At 32.3% G+C, this 20,251-nt stretch overlaps 1 protein-coding gene across 2 annotated transcripts in view; it reads left to right on the forward strand.

Moving 5' to 3' along the window:
• LOC133175837 (uncharacterized) overlaps positions 1-13,322 on the forward strand; it is a 39,620-nt gene extending 26,298 nt beyond the window's left edge. For both annotated transcript variants that reach the window (XM_061310964.1, XM_061310965.1), the window contains 5 exons: positions 359-448; positions 4,213-4,395; positions 11,790-11,879; positions 12,657-12,832; positions 13,090-13,322. In XM_061310964.1, the coding sequence (XP_061166948.1) occupies positions 359-448; positions 4,213-4,395; positions 11,790-11,879; positions 12,657-12,831 (538 nt within the window). In that variant the 3' untranslated portion in view covers position 12,832; positions 13,090-13,322. The remainder of the gene's footprint in view (positions 1-358; positions 449-4,212; positions 4,396-11,789; positions 11,880-12,656; positions 12,833-13,089) is intronic.
• Positions 13,323-20,251: the final 6,929 nt, after the last annotated feature.

Here is a 20,251-nt window from a genome sequence, read left to right on the forward strand (position 1 = left end):
AATAAAGCCGTGCTCTATTCGAAAATCAGACTTGTAAGGTTCGAAAAAACATGTATTAAGGGGGTACACACGGTAAGGCTAAGACTTAAGTTTCATAACTTGTAAGGCAAGCCTTATCGTGTGTACTGGCCCAAAGATGAGTATCGAGTCTTATTTTTTATATGCGTTAAAGAAAGAGTTCCTTTGTAGCGTTGTGGCATTGATGAGCTTTTACATCAAAACAGAATAATAAGAATAAAACTGGTTTTCTTACACATACTTTACGACTACCTATATGAACTAAAAAAACATGCTAAAAACAATCTTGATTAAAAACATGGTGTGGTTTTCAGTAATATCATTTTATTTATTTTTTCAGTTTGATTGCAGCATTTGACAGAGAAACCAGAGACATTCGTTCAGCGAAAAATACGGTCAGAGAAGTTCAACAGGAGAACAGTCGATTACAGTCAGTAACCTTTTAATATGATGAATTTTATTTTTTGTTTATCCTCTGTTATTTTGTTTATCTGCAACATCTTCGCAGATCGACATATCTTCATAAACCAAACTGTCAATCCAATCTGTGCGCGTGAATTTGCTTATTTGGACTTTTTAATCATAGAGGATAACTACATGCATGTATAATATATTTTTCTTTAGTGCGTACGTTGTGTGTATGTGTGTGTGTGTGTGGGAAGGGGGGGGGGTTTCAAGGGACATTTTCAAGATCTAACCAAACCCACAATTTACGAAACAAACAACATTGATATATGTTATAAATAAAACTCAAATATATGTATGTCATGATCAAATGGTATATGTAAAATATAGATGTATTCGAGTAGAATTGTGGGCCGGAGTCTTGAAACCTTGTGACGAACCTTCTCTGTAAAAAAAATGACTCGGTTTGTCTCAATATTAATTGGTCTGCAACAATAAAGTTTTTTAAAGGAAAAATAATATGACACTTTACGAAATGGATTCTTTATAAATGAACATAATTATACGTGTTTGTCCCACAGTAAGAAAAATGAATACCAAATGTCCTCGCCTTTTTATCTGACATGATATTAAATTGAAAACTTACTGATAATGTTAACTTTAAAATCATCCAAGGTATGAGTTCATGTATCTTCATATAATTTGCTAAAACAAAATATCTCAGTTATTTTTTAAGAAGTATAAAACTTTCCTTAAACAAGGCTTAGCTGCATCGAAATTTGCTTTCGATAAAGAACATTGATAATCAGAGAAATTTGAAGTCCATAATTGACCCTAAAACAACAAAAAATGTTGTACATTATTCATACAAAAAGTGAAAATGTTTTCAAAAAACATGGCTAAGTTGCGTCAAATATTTATTCTCGATAAAAACGATATTATGTTAGCTTTTTTTATCTCCAGGCATTTGTACTTTTGTCAAGATGGAAACTACAGAACTGTTGATTTCAAGTTTGATAAAATCTAAGTAGAAGAAAAATATTAAGTTATGATAATTTGTTTTTGCTGTTTTATTTTTGTTAAATATATGAACCATTGTACTAAACTATTACCAGATCTTAATTTAAAGATAACAAGCTTTTTTTTCAATTTTGAAATCGCGTATAAAGATAAAAATAATTGTAAAAAAGATGTGTTTGTAAAACACTGATTTCCCCGTATGGCATCCCGTGGCGTGTGTTAAAGTTTCTCAAAAGCAAATCGAACTCCAAGGTCAAGACATAAAAATTTTCGGTACCCAAAGAAAGGTCTTGTCACAAGCAATACATTTGTGAAAGATGAAAGCCTTAGCACCAACCATTCAAAGATTATGGCCAAGGTTAAAGTTTTTTTTTCAAAATAGATCAAACTCCAAGGGCAAGATCAAAATTAATGGTGCGCACGGAAAGGTCTTGTCACAAAGAATATACATGTGAAATATGAAAGCCCTAGTACCAACCATTCAAATGTTATGGCAAAAGTCAAATTAAAAAAAAAAGAGTCAAACTCCAAGGATAAAAGGTCAAAATTATTGGTACCTTAAGGAAGGACTTATAAAAAAAAATACACATGTGAAATTTGAAAGCCCTAGCGCCAACTGTTCAAAAGTTATAACCAAGGTTAAAGTTTTCTTAAAGTTGGTCAACCTCCAAGGTCATGGTAAAAATTGCTGGTACCCAAAGAAAGGTCTTGCCACAAGGAATATACATGTGAAATATGAAAGCTCTAGCACCAATTGTTCAAAAGTTACGGGAAAGGTTAAAGTTTAAAAAAAGTATGTCAAACTCCAAGGTCAAGGTCAAAAGATCAAAATTGATGGTACTCAAAGGAAGGTCTTGCCACAAAGAATATACATGTGAAATATGGAAGCCATAGCTCCAACCAATCAAAAGTTATGGACAAGGTTCAAGCTTTTGCGGACAATCAGACAGACAGAGAGACGGAGGGCAAAAACTATATGCTTCCGAGTCATCGATTACGGGGAGATGAAAAAAAAATGTTACTTGTAACTTACAAAAGAGTTCTTGTTGAGACATTTGTCAAAAAAAAAGGAATTTCAAAATTTTATACAATTAACACTTCATTAAAAAATTACTTCATATTTTTGTTAATTAAGGAGGGATTCTTTTCTTATTCTACTCATATTTCTTGTATTTAAAAATTAATGAAATTTTCATAGATCCAAGAAGACAATATCACAAAGTGATGGTATCAATTAGATTAAATTTGACCGTTTTATTTTAGAAACAAGGTCAGGTTAAGGTCATTATCTTTTTCCTTGACATTTAGAGTAAAAAAAATACTGTTGCTAATCATGTGATGCCTACTTCTATTTTAAAAGATGAAATGTTTTTCTTTTTGCACAAAAAGATGTTACCATATCGGGTCTATCAGATGATTCTACCAAATTAATTGACATTATTTAACTTAAATAGATATTGGCTAACCCGGATTTCCTCTGTTTTTCTTAATTTTTTAGGATATATTAGTTATTTTTATATACTTCTTATATTTAAATATTTCTTATTTATACATATGGTAAAGTAGTCATATAAACATACAAAATGATACATGAACAAAAAGCTTTGACCGTTTAGTAAGAGAGAAAAAACACTTTTTACTGATTTTTTGCTCAAATCTTTTTTAAGGTCGGAGGCTTTCAAAAGCTAACAAGATTGTAGTTTGTTTAGAAAATCTTTTTTATTTGCTATGTTTTAAAATTTTAGGGCATTATTATTAATTTTAGTTACATATCAAAATTTCTTCAAGTCTTTGAAATTAAATTCATGTAATGTTCAGTAAGTGATTTTGATAGGCAGAAAAGGAGATATTTTCATACGCCGCAGTTGCGCCAAAAATATAGTCCCTTATGGATTTCAAACTCAGTTTACCATTTCTATTTAAAATTGTACAATTATGATGAGTAAAGAAAAATATGATCTTTTAAATACATTACAGCTAACTTATCTTAGACTAGTAAATTTCAATGCATCAACAAAAATCTGTTGCAAGTCAGTGCACATAAGATTCATTTCGAAATTTTGTTGCATGCTGACTTAATAATAATTTGCATGTTGAAAGGCCTTATACTTTTTTGAAAGAATGGTATTTTATTTTTTTTATTTTGAATATTTCTGTGAAATCAGCAATTTGTTTGAAGGGTTAAATTTCGTTGTTTCTGTGGTAAGCAGAGACGTTTGAATTGATTCCTCCACGAACATTATTTTTGTGGAGAGGGCTTATATAGGCTATGCCTGCTGCCCAATCCATTTATGTTTCGGTACATAATAAAATATGTTCAAATCAATTCAACACTATTTTTCAAAATTCGGTATCATGTCCCCTACTCCAATCGCGAAATCAACTCCCCACGAACCAATTTTTTCCTAAAACCAGGAAAAAAATTGACCATATAAAAATAAGTGATTATACAGTTATAGAACCAATTTCTTGTTAACAGAACTTCGTTGCTTGATACTCAAAGGTGATTGTTGACATAATTACATCTTGTATGTCTACATAATCAATAAAAAATAACTTGCGCATGACGTCATGGAATAATTCCTGATTGGTCAGCTGAGCAATAGCTCATCTGCTGCCCTGCTTAAAAGCGGTTTCTGAAATTCAACAGTTAAACTAATATTTTGTATTTTAAAAAATCAAAGTTAAATCAGAATTATATATTTATCTATTGTGACTACTAATTCTTGGAGACCACATGAAATTTAACTGAATTTTGTGTCTTTGCAGAAATGAAGCGTGCAGATATGGGGCTCCCAATAACCACGGCTGTTTGCTGGCGATTATAGATAGTCGAAATCCAGTTAGACGAAACGAAGAACTTGATAATCAAGAATTAGAATCTAATAAACTTGAAACTAAACCATTTGAAAACCGACATCCCGAGCCAAAGTCGGAGAAGGAAAGATTGGAGTATGTATTTCCAGCACTATTTTTATAATATTATACTATCATGCAAAATACATGAATTTGATTTAAAAAAAAATCACTGTTACCCTCTGAATTTTGAAACCACGCCCTCCAGCGCAATAGAACTTAGCAACAGTTAACATTGCTTGACAACGGTGATAATCGAGATATATATATATATATATATATATATATATATATATATATATATATATATATATATATATATATATATATATATATATATATATATATATATATATACAGTGGTGCCTCGTTAATCCGGACGCCTCCGTCCCCAATGAAATCGTCCGGATAAATGAATCGTCCGGATAAGTGAATCACTTCTTAAAAGGCGTATCCTCTTAAATCAAATACATACGAACATAGTGGTATCAAATGTGAAGGCAAAGAAAACACCTTTATTTTACCTTGACGTATTGATTTTATTTTTATAGTTTTAAAAGAAATAATAGATATTTAAAAAAAGAAAAAAATTAAAATGTAATTTACACGATGAAAATTGGATAGGCAGTTTTATGTTGAGACTTCCTTTTCTAACACAGGAAACTTTACCCGCCTTCTATTTGACATGTAGTTACATGGGCTGACCAGATTTTGATCTGCTACTGTTTTATTTCGGCACTTTTTTTTTTTAATATTTATTCAAGCTCATATTAAGTATAGAACTGTTCATTATCACCATTGAGAATGTTCAAATGATTAACCGCGTATATTCACTACATAGGGAAGTAAGTAACTACCGGTAAATACTGCAATCAGTGTACGTATTGCAAACATTCAACGTAAACACAAGCCATATTCAGGATTATCAATACTTTTTCTATAAACTCTAAGTTATATATCTTGAAAAGACGTGATCGGCATTTATAACTAACGCAAGTTACGTATTTCTTAGTGCATTAATAGAAATATATTTTCTTGAATTATGTATCATAATAAATTGTCTTATGAAAAGAAAAAAAGTTTCAAATAATGTTCAAATAATGTTCGATCGTATTTTGATAAACTTAGGTAACTCGATACCACAACGAAATCTCGTGATTTATTATTCAGTAAAAAATTTATTTACAACTCTCCAAAATTCTCATAAATTTATATACGTTAGCAATTTAATTAATGCACAGTATAAGCTAAATTCTTCTGGCTTTATAATATAAAAGACGTGTGTTTTAGCTGAGGTAAACACACGCTAATTATAGACGCTATTGTTTAGAGGTCACAGGTAACCGCCTTCAAACTGACTCCACGGACAATGTTTTTACAATAATTATCACTACTGCAAGAAAGGTGTGAAAAGTCGTTCCTCAAAAAATTACCATCCAGATAAACGAGTCATTTTTCAATGAAATATTGCGTTTTGTAGTAGAAATTGACTGTCCGGATCCGGAACGCGAATTTCCGGATTAATGAGACAGAATAACGTGGAAAAAATCGGTTCCCAAAAAATATCGTCCGGAAGGTGAAGCGTCCGGATTATTGGCGTCCGGATTACCGCGGCGCCACTGTATATATATATATATATATATATATATATATATATATATATATATATATATATATATATATATATAGACTGCGCTTAATCTACATGAATGTGCGCGCGATTCACCCTTATCTGTATTAATATTATTAAATAAACATTCATTATAATATAATCAATACTGCATGTTGTAGGGGGTAGCATTGAAAAATTTTACTCCAGGAAAACCATTGTGGACGTCGGCTATGCCTCGGTTGACAATGGTTTTCTTGGGGTAAAAATTTTCAATGTTACCCTCAGCATGCAATATTTATAAAATTATTAACTTTCTTATTTACTCATATAGCTATCTATATATGACAAACTGTATGTATGATTATTTTTTTTTATCTTTTACCGGAAATTGTTCACGTGAAATTCATGCCTCTTTGATACATAGTTCAGACTATAGAGTGGAGCTTACACTAGATTATATATATATCGAAAAAAATCTTAGAAAATCTCCTCTACTCATCGACATTTAGCTGTGGAATTCATGGCCTCCGGGCCTATGGTTCTGGGGGTAGTAACATAAAGCTTGCTAATTTTTTGACTTAAGTAGGGTCATAAGTATGTTTTAGGTGCAATCTTAAGATCTGCCTAAGCACTACTTAAGTATGTCTTAGACCGTAACATAAAACGGACTTAGCTAGGTCTTAGCTAAGTCAAACTTATGTTCAAAATATTTTTTTATGAATTATCCTAGTTTTTCAATATATTCATATATATTTTTGTAAAAATGATTTAGTTACGTTTTCAATTACACATATATATTGAAGTTGACGTCCTTACCTATCGGTTTTAGCTAGGTTAGATTAGATTTCGTATTAAAAGTATAATTCTGTTTAAATTGTTCTGAATATTTGAAAACAAATATTGCACGGTCACAAAGTGTCAGTAGTGGTTCATTGTAAATGCCTGAGTATTGTTTTATCACTCGAGACTGCGATGTTTTCAGTTTACCGTTTGTTGTTATTCTTTCGTTTTGACAAATGTTCACTTGCTTTCCAGTTGTCATTCTCGCAGACATGACACGATAACCGAATGTCTAGCTACTTGAAATTGAAAATCTAATTTTTAAAAAAAAGTAAAAAACCATAAGGACATTTTCAATTTTTTCCCCTCCCATATTAGCAAGCAGAGGTGCAGACGTTTTATGATACACTTATTTTATTTACAATTCAACGAAGGATGGGAAAGACTTGTTTTCAGAAAACAATTTTTCGTATATCTCCAACTTATCAACAAGTCTCTCTCTCTTTCTCAAATCCATGATTACTGCAGACAATTTACTTATAATGATGTTCATAACCTAGGTCCCACTAATATTTCAAACATATCCGAAAATAATATTTTGCCTTTACATATCTGTCATTTAGAGAGTGATATTGGAGTCAGTGATCAATAACCCCCCCCCCCCCGACGAAAAACTAAAATTCTTATACCAGTATATTAAATAAAGAAAAATTTTTTTTAATGCATAATATAAATAGAAGAATGTTTTAACATAGAAATTCAACCTTAAATAGTTCTAAATATATGTTTAAGAAAGTTAAGACATATTAAAGTCACCTCTACTGGCCGCCTAAGTTTTGCTAAGATTGTCAAATCTTAGCACGTTTCTAGTTACGGTCTTAAGTTTAAGGCTATGCTTAAGTCCTACTTAAGCATGGTCTTAGACTTAAGTACCCTTTATGTTACGATTCCCAGGTATATCAGGGTGTAGCCAAGTTAGTCATATATAATAGTGGGTCAGCTGATAATGTGATAACAATGAGAGCATAACCCTTTACCAAAATTGTAAAATTCATTTCCCCTGTGTCTAGTTTTTTAAGGCTCCAGGATGGGACTAAGTAATATATTGAAAATACATAACACATCTGAGCATCATCTTTGCTTGTGTACAAATAGCAGACAAACTGTTTGCATTATTGTAAAGAGTACTGAACCTTTTTTCCGAATTGTGAAATGCATAGCACCTGGGTCCATACTTTAAACTCTGGGCTGGAGCTGAGTTGGTAATGTATTGGAAATACATAACGTTATAGAGAATCCTCTTCTCTACTAATGGACAATTACGAGGGTTGTTCGAAAAGTTCGTGGACTGATGCGATAAAATTAATACTATGTAGTCTATGCTTACAAAATTTGTAATGAACATAAAACAACAAAAATTAAAGAAATGTTGAAAATTTTAGCTTGATACCTTGAATATTTACCAAATTATCATAAAATAAAAAAGACATTATATGATCACCCGGCGCTGTCGCCATATAGTTTCATGACGTCATTGTTTTTCAATGTCCGCATTTTCTACCTCATACACTTATCTTGACGAGTTTCCGTGGAGTTTAGTAAAGATTTAAACCCGTCTTGTTTATATGATTTTACAATGTCATAAACAGCTGGTTTCAATACATATAACATTGTAAATAGATTTGAAAGATCCTCACTTGATTTAACAGCATATTTGCTTGTCGGAGTTCAAAATCTATTACACATGATCAACGTCACTTTTCGACATGACAAATTTTGAACACCCTTACTACAAATCCACATTAACTTTTACATCTGTCGTCTCTCTAATCTTTTTCGGCGTTTAAAAACAAGTATTCTGAATGCATTTTATTTTTCAGTAGCCCATTTAAATATTTCCTAGGTCTATGCCAGTTTTTCCTGAGGGCGAAACTTCATAGAATGTTGGAAAAAGAAACCCACCCCCCTTTCTGACGTCATTACAACCCCATAATTTTTTGGACATTTCATATAAATTTTACGATAAACTTTCATAGATCTTACAGAATGGTGTAAAAATTGCAAATTTTACGGTACAATTGTGTCATACCACATGAGTGAATTAACGGGATTTTTGAATGACAAATGCTCATATCAAAAAATGAGTTTTTTTTTTTCTCAGTTACACTTAGGTAGAAAAAACGTTATCTTCGAGGTTGCGCCGCCTGGACATACCATTGCTTTCAAAAACATCAACAATTTATTAAAAAATAAAACTAATGATGTATAGCTTATTATAAACAAATAAGATGATGCTAACTAAACTTTAAAAAATTCATTGATGTATCTTAAGCGGTTTTAATTTTATGGCGCTAGTCCACGAACTTTCCGAACAACCCTCGTACATGTAACAGGCAACATATTTTCATGATTATAACACGGCCTCCTACCAAAACTGTGAAATCCAATGCCCTGGGCCCGTGAGCTGGGCGTCAGGGTGAGGCGAAGTAGGCCATACAATAGAAATACATACCCCTTTGAAAATCTTCAGAGACAGCTTGCTAACAAACTGTTTACATGATAATTTAACTCTGAATTAATTTTTAGGAAACAGGCTGCATTAGTATGGTTATGATTATAGCGTCATCTCTCTCCAAACTGAAATCAAAGTACTCAGAAGTACAGAGAGCCGGGCTCATATACAGAAAAGTGAACAATTCCGTTTTACATGAAACATACATTGTAATAACAGATGAATAACAACAAGACACTGGAAGAATATGTAACACAAAAAATATATTTATGGCATATAGTATAAATAAGAAAAATGTTTAAAAAATTAAATAAAATGCAGTTTGAATTTAACATCGTAAACAATTTATCACATGTATCGTTTCGGGGTTTAACATCACTTACAGAAGTAAATAAACATTGATGCAGCAAGGTCAAACGTTTATGCACAGACGGGTCCTCAGCGGGGAGTTTTGCATAAAGGTGCGCATCGGGTCACGTGCTCCCCGCATTAGTGTTAGCCTGATAACACAAGGTTCTTTATTTATAGAATGTGACGTTGACAGAGACTTGATGAAAACCTTTCGCATATTTTGAACAAATACTTAATTGAAGAAGAGGGGAGAAAGTATATTACCATTAATGCTTTTGGGTTTAGAGAATTTTGCAGTTAACTTAAATTTGTTTATTTTAGTGTTTGTATTGCTTCAAAGGTGGTTGAGCATACGTACTATATTCTTACTCGTATTTGATTTGGCGGTGAGGAAGCAGCATTTCCGGTTGAACACCGTAACAAAAGCCGGCTATTGCTCTTCGAGCAATGAGCCCGGCTAAAAAAGTTTTGTCACATAAGTCTGGAGTTTTAGTTCTGCGCGTGGGCAAAGTAGCCAAAACTTAAGAAACTCATGATACTTAGGTGACCGTCAAGGCCTCTTGTTTTGATTTTTAAGATAGTCTTTGTGGAGAGACGGCAAATCTGGTGATTTTAGTTGTAAGTTCTCTTTCAGAACTTCAGTCATTTGAATATATCAGCTATGTCCATATATATGATATTGTTTTCGTGAGAAACTTATAATACATTGTAACACAAATTTCGATTTGTAGGGAAATGAAGAGAAATTTGTTTACTATCTGTCTACACTGGAATTCTAAAAGTACAATGTTTCCAATTACAGCCAGCAATTATCTGATCACAAATTTTTTTTTCGGATTGCCTTTCCCCCATCACTGATAATAGAGTTTGCAGAGAGCCTATATCTAAGACAATAGCGGGGAAAAGAAAATTAGTCTTTAATTTTTAATTCCAGGATCTATAATTGCTCCTTTTAGGATTAAATTTCTCTATGGTGTGCAGTTAAGTTCATGAAACTTGGCTTTAAAGAGATCATTCAATTTGAAGCGTTTCATGATGGGCATTCAGGAGTAGTTGACTTTATTCGCATCCAGTATTGATATAATGCTATAAAATACGGAGATGGAACCTTGACGTTCATTGAAATAATTGTTTATTCCATCTTCTTAATGCGAGATGTTTTAATTGTACGGAATATTGGTTATTGAATTTGTGGCGAAATAGGCGTATACATGTGGTAAATATTTTATGGATTGCTCGGGTATTTAAACTGACATTTGTACTTTAATTTCCATTTTTCTTTCTCGTAGCAAGGATTTTTTTTAAATGAATATTTTTTTTTCAATTATATACTTCCTTCAGCTAGAAACTGCTACTCAAGGAAATTATCAAAGATGATTTATATTTATTTAACATGTTGGCTTAATTTTTTGCAGCATCTTTTCTAGATTGTAAAACATTTGCGATAGAACATCAGTATTTCGTTGCTGATTTGAAAAAGAAAATTCCAACTCATTTTTGTCAATTGCAAATATGATTTTTCAAGGTTTTTTGTTTTACTTCCGGAAAGAATTATTTCTTGTGTTTCTTGTAATAAATGCAAGTCCTTTAAAAAAAAAAGAGAGAATAAATCGTGAACAGAATTGCACAAGAAAAAGAGAAAGAAAATAAATGTTTCATTATATTTATTTCGGTGCTCTCTATAAATGATGTAGTCAATGTTGTGTCTTGCATAATATTTTAAAACCCAGGGGCACATTAACCGCATTGGAACTCGTTACCTTTAAAGGATAAGATGATATAGACAAAATTAAAAACAGGGATAAACTTATTCTATCCGAATTTATCATTGCGTGCTCAACAATATATAGAAGTGACAGTATATGATTGCAGCAGTTTGCGTCTATGAATTGCAGGGTAATTAAAACAAATGTTTCATCAATGAAAGCTTTAGTTTCCTACGTGCAGTCTACATACCCCCAAGACATTTCACTCCGGAACTATTAGTCTCCATTTGGTGTATCTCTTTCATTTAATTGACTGATGCCAAATTCAGACAGAAGATATTTCGTTATACGTGGTACTTTAAAATTATTTTTATTCCGATCTGACACGTCTAGTTCTGTTTATGTACTTTGATAATACAGCGTTGATACTAGATGTTTGCCATTATTTTTTGCGTGTCACATTAGATTTAGATTTTACCGAAGATTAATCTTGATTTAATAAGACATTTGTATGGATTTTTTTATTCAGGTACATCGCTAAATTAGCAAAGAGACGGAAAGACATGGACAGGATATTGGAATTATTGGATGAAAAAGAGAACAGCATTAAACAGTTAAAGTATGTACACATCTAATAATAAATAGGAAATAAAGATAAATAGGAAAAATACCAAAAAAAAATATTCATTCCTCTACCTTACCCAGTCTGTAAAAAGAAACTTTCTAATGCATATGAGCATGAAAATCAAAATCAAAATAGTGTTTCTGTAACTCTCTTCTTTCTCTCTCTTGTTTTTGGTTTGTTCATCTCTTATTAAAAACAAAACAACCAGGACATAGATTTTTTTGTTAGGAAAAATAATCATTTTTCACTTCATTCAAAACACACTTGTTTACCAACGCTCAATATGATTCAGATACAATTTTGTGGAGTAAAAATGCAATGTTGTTATCCAATCTTCTGTTTAAATGCCTTTTATCATTATATCTAATCATTATATCATTTTCCCGTGAAATTCAGAGAAAGAAATATATTTATAAGTGGGTGTTATGTATATTTATTGAAAATAACCTAATCTGTAAATATTTTTTAACAATGCAATGCGATATACGTTGTAAATCAGCTGGGGAGAATGAAAAACGTAATCAAGTTTCAGAGTATTTATGTAATGGACATTAAATGAATACGATGTTCAACAATCAATATGTATTAATTAAATGTATCACGAAACTTCTAAGTTTTCCTTTTAACTTGTATTTATCCAACAACTAGAAACAATCTTTATATCCGTCAGATAGTCAATAAGGTACATTATTTTTTGACAATGTTTCATCTGCCATGCTTAAACGTTTTTTCTTGGAGGCTTAAAGTACATGTGTATATGCATTTTGACAGAAAACGGACATGCGATGTGGAGTTATCCGGAGCATGTAGAACAGAGTGGGCCTCGGCTATAGCTGACCAGTATTACTACTTAATGGGACCCCACGGGCCAGGAAAACGAAGGAAGAGGAGATCACTCCTCAATGTACTGAAGGGGAGACTATCCCATATACCTAGCAAACATTGAGGTATTAGTTAAAAAAATACTAATAGCCGCAGCAAAGTGTAAATTCAAATATTACTTCTACACTTAAGCAGGTGTTAAGAACGAATCAACATACATGTATTATTATGAAACTTTTCTTGTTAATAAACACTTTATCAAAATAAATCAGAAAAGAGAATCTTTATGAAGGTCTGCTTGTATCCTATTATCGTAAAGATTATTCTTGTATGCTTGAAGTTCACAAGAATTGATTATTAACATTTCCTTCCTTTTTTTCAGATAATTAACACATTTAGTTATAAAGCAAAGTGATGCTTGTGGAACATCTGTGATCTCCTTATAAACTAAACCCGGCTTTAATTAATCCAGAAAATCTAGATGAACATTTTCTTGTATATAATATCATCTTTTCATATTTGTTTTCATCGTCCTATCCAATTATATGCACTTTTGTGCATAGTTTTATTTTTTACATTTATGATCAGTGTCATAATTATTCAAGCTTTTTTTCTTTCAACATGAATGAACTATTTGTTATGAATAAATTATTATATTTCGCAATGCTGTATTGTTTTGTATGAATAAAAGAAATAGAAGGTTACAATGAAGAAAGAGACCTCCGTGCACACATGCTTATCTTTTTTCTTTCTAACAACAGAATACCGGATAAATGATCCCCTTCTTTTAGCCCCAAGCTTAGTCAAACCTTTCCCCCAGAATTGATCTATTAAATCTGCCTTCAAGGGCTTGCATATCAAAATGGAACTTAAGTAATTGTATTGCTGTGAAATTTTTTTTAACCCGTATTATGGAACCTCTCGGACTCACAGTGCTATGATTTGCACTTACTTTTCGCAATTGTCAATATTAAAGAGTCTATTACTTCTTTGCTTGCTCTTGACGGAAGACTCTTCGATATTTCTTTGTAAATTTTGAAACACACCTTGCGGTAACAGCTTAAATCAAAGGACTGGAGTCATGCAAATTCGCATCTCCCTACCTATAGTTTCACTATAACTTAAAAAGGCATTTAAAATTGTTTTAAGATATTTATAACTAAATTTAAATACCTGATGTGAAACATCAAAATTCCGTAGCCTTGATTTTATGAACGTCCAATATAAATTACATTGGATGATTGTACATAAGTTTAATAAATTTTCTTCAAAACAATCCTACGTCGTTTTATGTAAAAGTTGAACCTCTACTGGCGCACCCAGGATCAAGTGGAAAAGAGGTAACAAATAAAGCTTCAACACAAGTTGATGCATGTACATTACATGTAGTTTGTAAATAGAGATACATTTTTGAGGCTTGTTAAAGGCAGTATTTTAAATTTGACTTTATCTTCCTTCATAACACAACATACGTAAGCTGCATAAAATGGTGATCACTTACAAGATACATTATAAAAAAGGTCCAAAAACAGTGAATAAATAGAAATTTTTAAGGGTCAAAGATTTTGTAAGAATGGGTCAATTAACACGAAACTCATATTCGATCATTAAGTCATGAATTCCTCAATGCAAAATGACAAACCAAAAAAGCATTATCTACAAGCACAAAAACAATACAGAAAAACGGTGAATAATTAAGAGTTTTGAAAATCTAACGGCAATAACTTTTTTTAAAAGAGATGAATTGTCACGAACTCCAACCTGATTGGAAAGTATACAATCCAAAATAAATAAAAATTAAAAAAAAAAACCCAGCTCTTTATCAACAAGCACCGACAAATGGTCCTGAAAGCAGTAAATATTGGAATCTTGAAAATCTTAGGACCATAGCTTTTGTAAAAATAGGCCAATTAATACGAAACTCAAACTTGATCTTTAAGTCATAAATATCGAGAATCATACAAATCAACTCATTATCTACAAGTTTAACCAAAAAAAAGAAGAAGAAGAATCCAGAAAACATTGAACGTTTAGATATTTTCAGTCTAACTTTTGTAAAAATTGGTCAATCAACACGAAACTTGAACTTGAAGATGATCTGTAAGTCATCAGTATCAAGTAACATACCAAAAGTCAGCTCACAGTCTACAAGCATAGTATAAAAAAAATAAATAACAAGATGTGTTTGTGAAACACTGATGCCCCCGTATAGCAACTTATAGCGAAGGTTAAACTTTCTCGAATGCAAATCAAATATGTTGGTACCCAAAGTAAAGTCTAGTTTCGAAGAATATACCTGTGAAATATGAAAGCCCTAGCAGCAACCATTAAGACCGCGGAACATTAACTGGCAAAATTGGAAATATGCAGCTTACGTCATTTCCATCTGTCACAGTCAAACACTTGATATACAATGAAATAGGCGGGTACAATTTGACACGGACGTCTGCGAAAACATTGGATTGAAATTGCAATTCAAAATTCATTTTCAATCCACCTGAGCTATTTTTCGCAAAGTGATACAATGTATGATTTAGATTTAGATTTGAACATATTTTATTGTTCAGATGTTACAACAAAATGATCGGACACAAGTTCTTAAAACTTAGAACATCCTCTTCTTTATAACAATTAATTGCACAAAAAAATGTTCAAAAATTAAACTACACTGGAACCAAAGGTCAATATGATTATCAGCTTACATAGGTTATGCATGTACAAAATTGATTTGATGTAGTATGTACAAATGAATCTAAATATATAAATTCAAAAACGACCAGATCTCTTAATAAACAATTGCACATTTAAAAATAAACTTTTATTTGTATGTATGATCTAAACGACGAATAATTTCAGTTCTCAAATACGTATAGTTTGAAATTAATGTATAACAGTTTGCTATCCAATATTTTGAGGGCACACAAAAGTTATAGTAGCTATATTCTTTCAGGGGACGGCCATTAGATTCGGGGGGGGGGGCAAATTTTGTCGAATCAGATTGTTATGCCTCACATTAAAGAATTTATTGTTATTTGTAGGATGACAAAAGACATTATTTATTTTCTTCTTCACTGAAAAAAATTTGAAATTCAATGTATGTAATTCAATGAATGTAAAATCCAAAATCCAAAAGACAAATAAATTCAATTCCCAAATAAGTGTTTGAAATTCATATCTATGAGTTTTAGCCTATAATTTTAAGGACACGTCAAAGTCATAGAAGACAGAGATTATTTTTTCAGGGAACGGTCATTTGATTCTAGAAGGGTGCGGGGGCTGTCAAAAATTGTCGAGTCAGATCATGCCTTCACATGAAGAATATATTAATTTCTAGGATTAGAAGAGCTTTTATTTTTTAAGACCGGGGAATATTAACTGGCAAAATTGGAAATATGCAGCTTGTGTCATTTCTATCTGTTACAGTCAACGTGTTCAATGAAAGACAATGGCATGGGCGGGTACAATTCGACACGGACGTCCGAGAGAACATTGGATTGAAATTCTAGTTTGAAATTCATTTTCAATCCACCTCAGCTACTCTAGAACGCACAGTGTTACTGATTGACCCAGAAGACAACTAGAATTTCAATTCAAAGTTTTCTCGAACGTCCGTGTTGAATTGTACCCGCCCATTTCATTGTCTATCATTAAATGTTTTGACTGTAACAGATGGAAATGACGTAAACTGCATATTTCCAATTTTGCCAGTTAATTTTCCGCGGTCATAAAAGGTGTGGAAAAGTTTATTTTTTTCAAAAGTGAGTAAAACATCAAGGTAATGGTCAAAATTAATGGTGCCCAAGGAAAGGTCTTCTCAAAGAAATACACATGTGAAATATGAAAGCTCTAGCACCAACCATTCAAAAGTTCTGGCCAAGCTTAAAGTTTTTCAAAAGTTGGTCAAACTTCAAGGTCAAGGACAAAAGGTCAAAGTTGTTGGTATCCAAAGTAAGGTCTTGTCACAAGGATTACATATGTAAAGTCCTAGAACCAACTGTTCAAAAGTAATGGACAAGGTTAAAGTTTTCCAAAAGTAGGTCAAACACTAAATGCCCCCGAATCTTCGATTACGGGGGCATAAAAAAGAGTCCGTAAAACTATGACAAAATGACGATGACGGACAAAATTGGGTAACACTACACGTCCCGTCCATTCATGGGGGCAAAAAATCTTTCAATGATTTCTAACACATCCTCACCATTTCAAATAATCATAAGGGGATATGTTCTTTCATAGGCCATCTGTAAAATAATGTTTGTTTGCCCTCTTCCAACTGAGGGTAATAAAACTGGGTCGGTAGGTAGGTGGGATTAAAAAAAAATTCAACATCACTACTGAATTTTCAAAATGTACATGTATTCAACGAACTTGATGACAGAATGAGAAAATACCGGAATGAAAAGAAAAAAATAATCGTTTCCTAGAGGTTAAAAAAAGTTTTGAGTCGGGCCATTTCAATCCAGTCGGTCGGGAAAGGGCAAACTAACAATTTTTAGCTCACCTGAGCCGAAGGGTCAAGTGAACTTTTCTGATCAAAATTTGTCCGTTGTCTGTCGTCGTTAATTTTCCACCAGAACCACTGGCCCAATTTTGACCAAACTTGCCACAAAGCATTCTTGGGTGAAGGGGATTCAAATTTATTCAAATGAAGGGCCACACCCTCTTTCAAGGGGAGATAATTAAAAAATGATGAAAATTTGGTGGCATGTTTTAAAAATCTTCTTCTCAAGAATCACTGGGCCAGGAAAGATGAAACTTATGTGGGAACATCCTCATGTAGTGTAGATTCAAGTTTGTTCAAACCATGACCCCCGGGGTTGGGGCGGGGCCACAATGAGTGATCATAGTTAAACATAGGAATACATAGGAAATATCTTTAAAAATCTTCTTCTCCAGAACCACTGGGCAGGGAAAGATGAAACTTACGTGGAAATATCCTCAGGTAGTGCATGGCCCCTAGGGTTGGGGCGGGACCACAATGGACGATCAAAGTTCTACATAGGAATACATAGGGAAAATCTTTAAAAATCTTCTCAAAAACAGCAAAACCATGATTAAACATGTTTATAAGGAAGCATCCTCAGGTAGCGTAGATTTAAGCGAGTTCAAATCATGACCCTCATGAGTAGGGTGGGTTACAATGGACAATCAAAGGTTTTATATAGATATACATTGGAAAAATCTTTAAAAATCTTCTCAAGAACAGCAAAGATAATTAATGTCCCCTGGGGTAGGGCGTTGCCACAATAGAAGATAAAACTTATGGGAAAAATCTTTTAAAATCTTCTTAAGCCAAGATTTGTCAAAGAAATATAGAAGCATCCTCAGCTAGTGTAGATTAAAGTTTGTTCAAATCATCCCCCTCCCCCTACGATTAGGTTGGTACCACATAAAATACTGAACGCCTAGCCAAATGCTCAGGTGAGCGATGTAGCCCATGGGCCTCTTACTTAAAGGATGGCCTAATCTGAATCTCCTTTACGATATTTTGGACCAAGTCAGGTGCATAAATGATGAAGAGAATTATGCATTAGATATGTGACTTTAAAAGTAACTGTCATTTTACTGATATGACAAATAGATATTGACTTTCAAACGAACAGTTATGTCCAGCTAATTTCGTAATGATGCAAAAAGGATAGTAAACCAGTATAATACTTTCGGTTAGAAATACTTCCTTTTCTTATATGACAACTTTCCGTCTGGTCAACAGTCACAGTTTCACGTATCTTCCAATCCTGGAGAATCCAAATCAAATGCAGACATGCAACCCCCCCCCCCCAAAAAAAAAAAAAACCCACATCAGATTCCTTTTTCATGGCATGATAATTAGGATGAATGTTAGTGCAAAAAGCACCACCTTTGTTATTTGATAGGTAGATTTTGAAGATTAACCCTTTGTGTACACATTTTAAAGTTGATATGTGTTAAAATGTGTCAAATCAGAGTACAGAATTTATTTTTTTCAAACAAATAAAATAAAGACATTTAAGAAAATTATCATTTTTGACGATGTGGTTAAGATTTTAAACACTTGATTTTACCGATGTGAAAATATGAAACGTTTGACTCCAGCTCAAAGAAAAATTTCATGCATGTAATCCAAACAAAAGTTTTGAGAAAATGACCTGTACATACTTTATATATGCGAGTTTTTATTTTTTTATTTTATTAATGTTACATTCTTAATAAAATATACCCAATATTGCACTTTATAATTTTGCCTGGAATTCATTGTTTATCGAAAAGCATAACGATATGTTATATGCATACAGTATATGTCTATATATTTCTTCTTTTTCCAAAATACAAGTGTAGTGTTCGATGGGAAGTCCATGCAATGATCAACGTGAACCTTATAAATGGGAAGAAGGATTTTTGTTGTAAACATCGTCTCTCAATTTAGATGTATTCATTTTATAAATCTTCCAAATAATAGTATTTTTAAGCCAGACTGAAGATGTTTCTTACAAATTATTGGCGCAATGTTAAAACTCTACAGCGTAAGTCTTATTTGGTACCTAAAGATGTTAATATATAGATTTTGCAACGTCTAAATTTTACAGAATAAAGTGTAAAATATACAGATTTAAGTGTGCAGTTTTTTTTTTTAATTTAAAGTGTGAATTGTACAGATTTAAGTGTAATTTTTATTTACTAAAGTGAAAATTTTACAGATTTCAGTGTAAATTAGACATATTAAAGTGTAAATTTCACAGATTTAAGTGTGAATTTTACAGATCAAAGAGTGCAAAATAAAAAGTGTAAATAAGGCACTAATACGCTTCCGTACATATGCCTATATATTTCTTCTATTTGCATAATATTGTTCAGTGGGGAAGTCCATGCATTAATCAAAGTTAACCTTATAAATGGGAAGTACTTGCTATTGCACGAAATTAAGAAATGCAAATCTTCGGGTTTTTTTCGTTGCAAACATCTCTCAATTCAGATATATTTCTTTTATACATCTTCCAAATATAAAATTAATATATTTAGCCAAGGAAAAGTTGGCCTGCTTAGAAATTCTTGGCGCAAATTTACAATTCTGCAGCGCACGTCTTATCTGACACCTAGAGATGTGAACAGATTTCAGAATAATCACATCTGTCTACATACAACAAATAGAAAGTGAACATTCGTTAGAAGCTTGATTGCATTGTTTAAATTACTTACACCATAATCAGATAAAACAGACAAAAAAAATCACCAGTTAGACCGTTCTGGGATTTCCTCCCCTTGTGTTTAGATGGCATCACTGTTCATTGTGGGCGCTATTGGTCACCGTGGATCGACATTTATTCACAATAATTTAAATAAATGCATTTTCGCAAGAAACATGAATCTGCAATAAATTTTGATTTTACAGATTATGATCATTTAAAGCTACAACTGATAGCAAAATAAATCATTTTACATTCGGTCTGCTGACATGGTAATTTGCAGAATATTACCCATTTATTTCCACGATGTTACCGTTGCTTGGCCAAAAAAAGAAATCACTATATTTTGTTGAAATCACACACAGTAAAACTTGCAAAGAA

This window comes from Saccostrea echinata, unplaced genomic scaffold (assembly GCF_033153115.1).
Source record: "Saccostrea echinata isolate AGI-Se365-2 ecotype Australia unplaced genomic scaffold, CSIRO_AGI_Sech_v1 ptg000064l, whole genome shotgun sequence".
Lineage (NCBI taxonomy): Eukaryota > Metazoa > Mollusca > Bivalvia > Ostreida > Ostreidae > Saccostrea > Saccostrea echinata.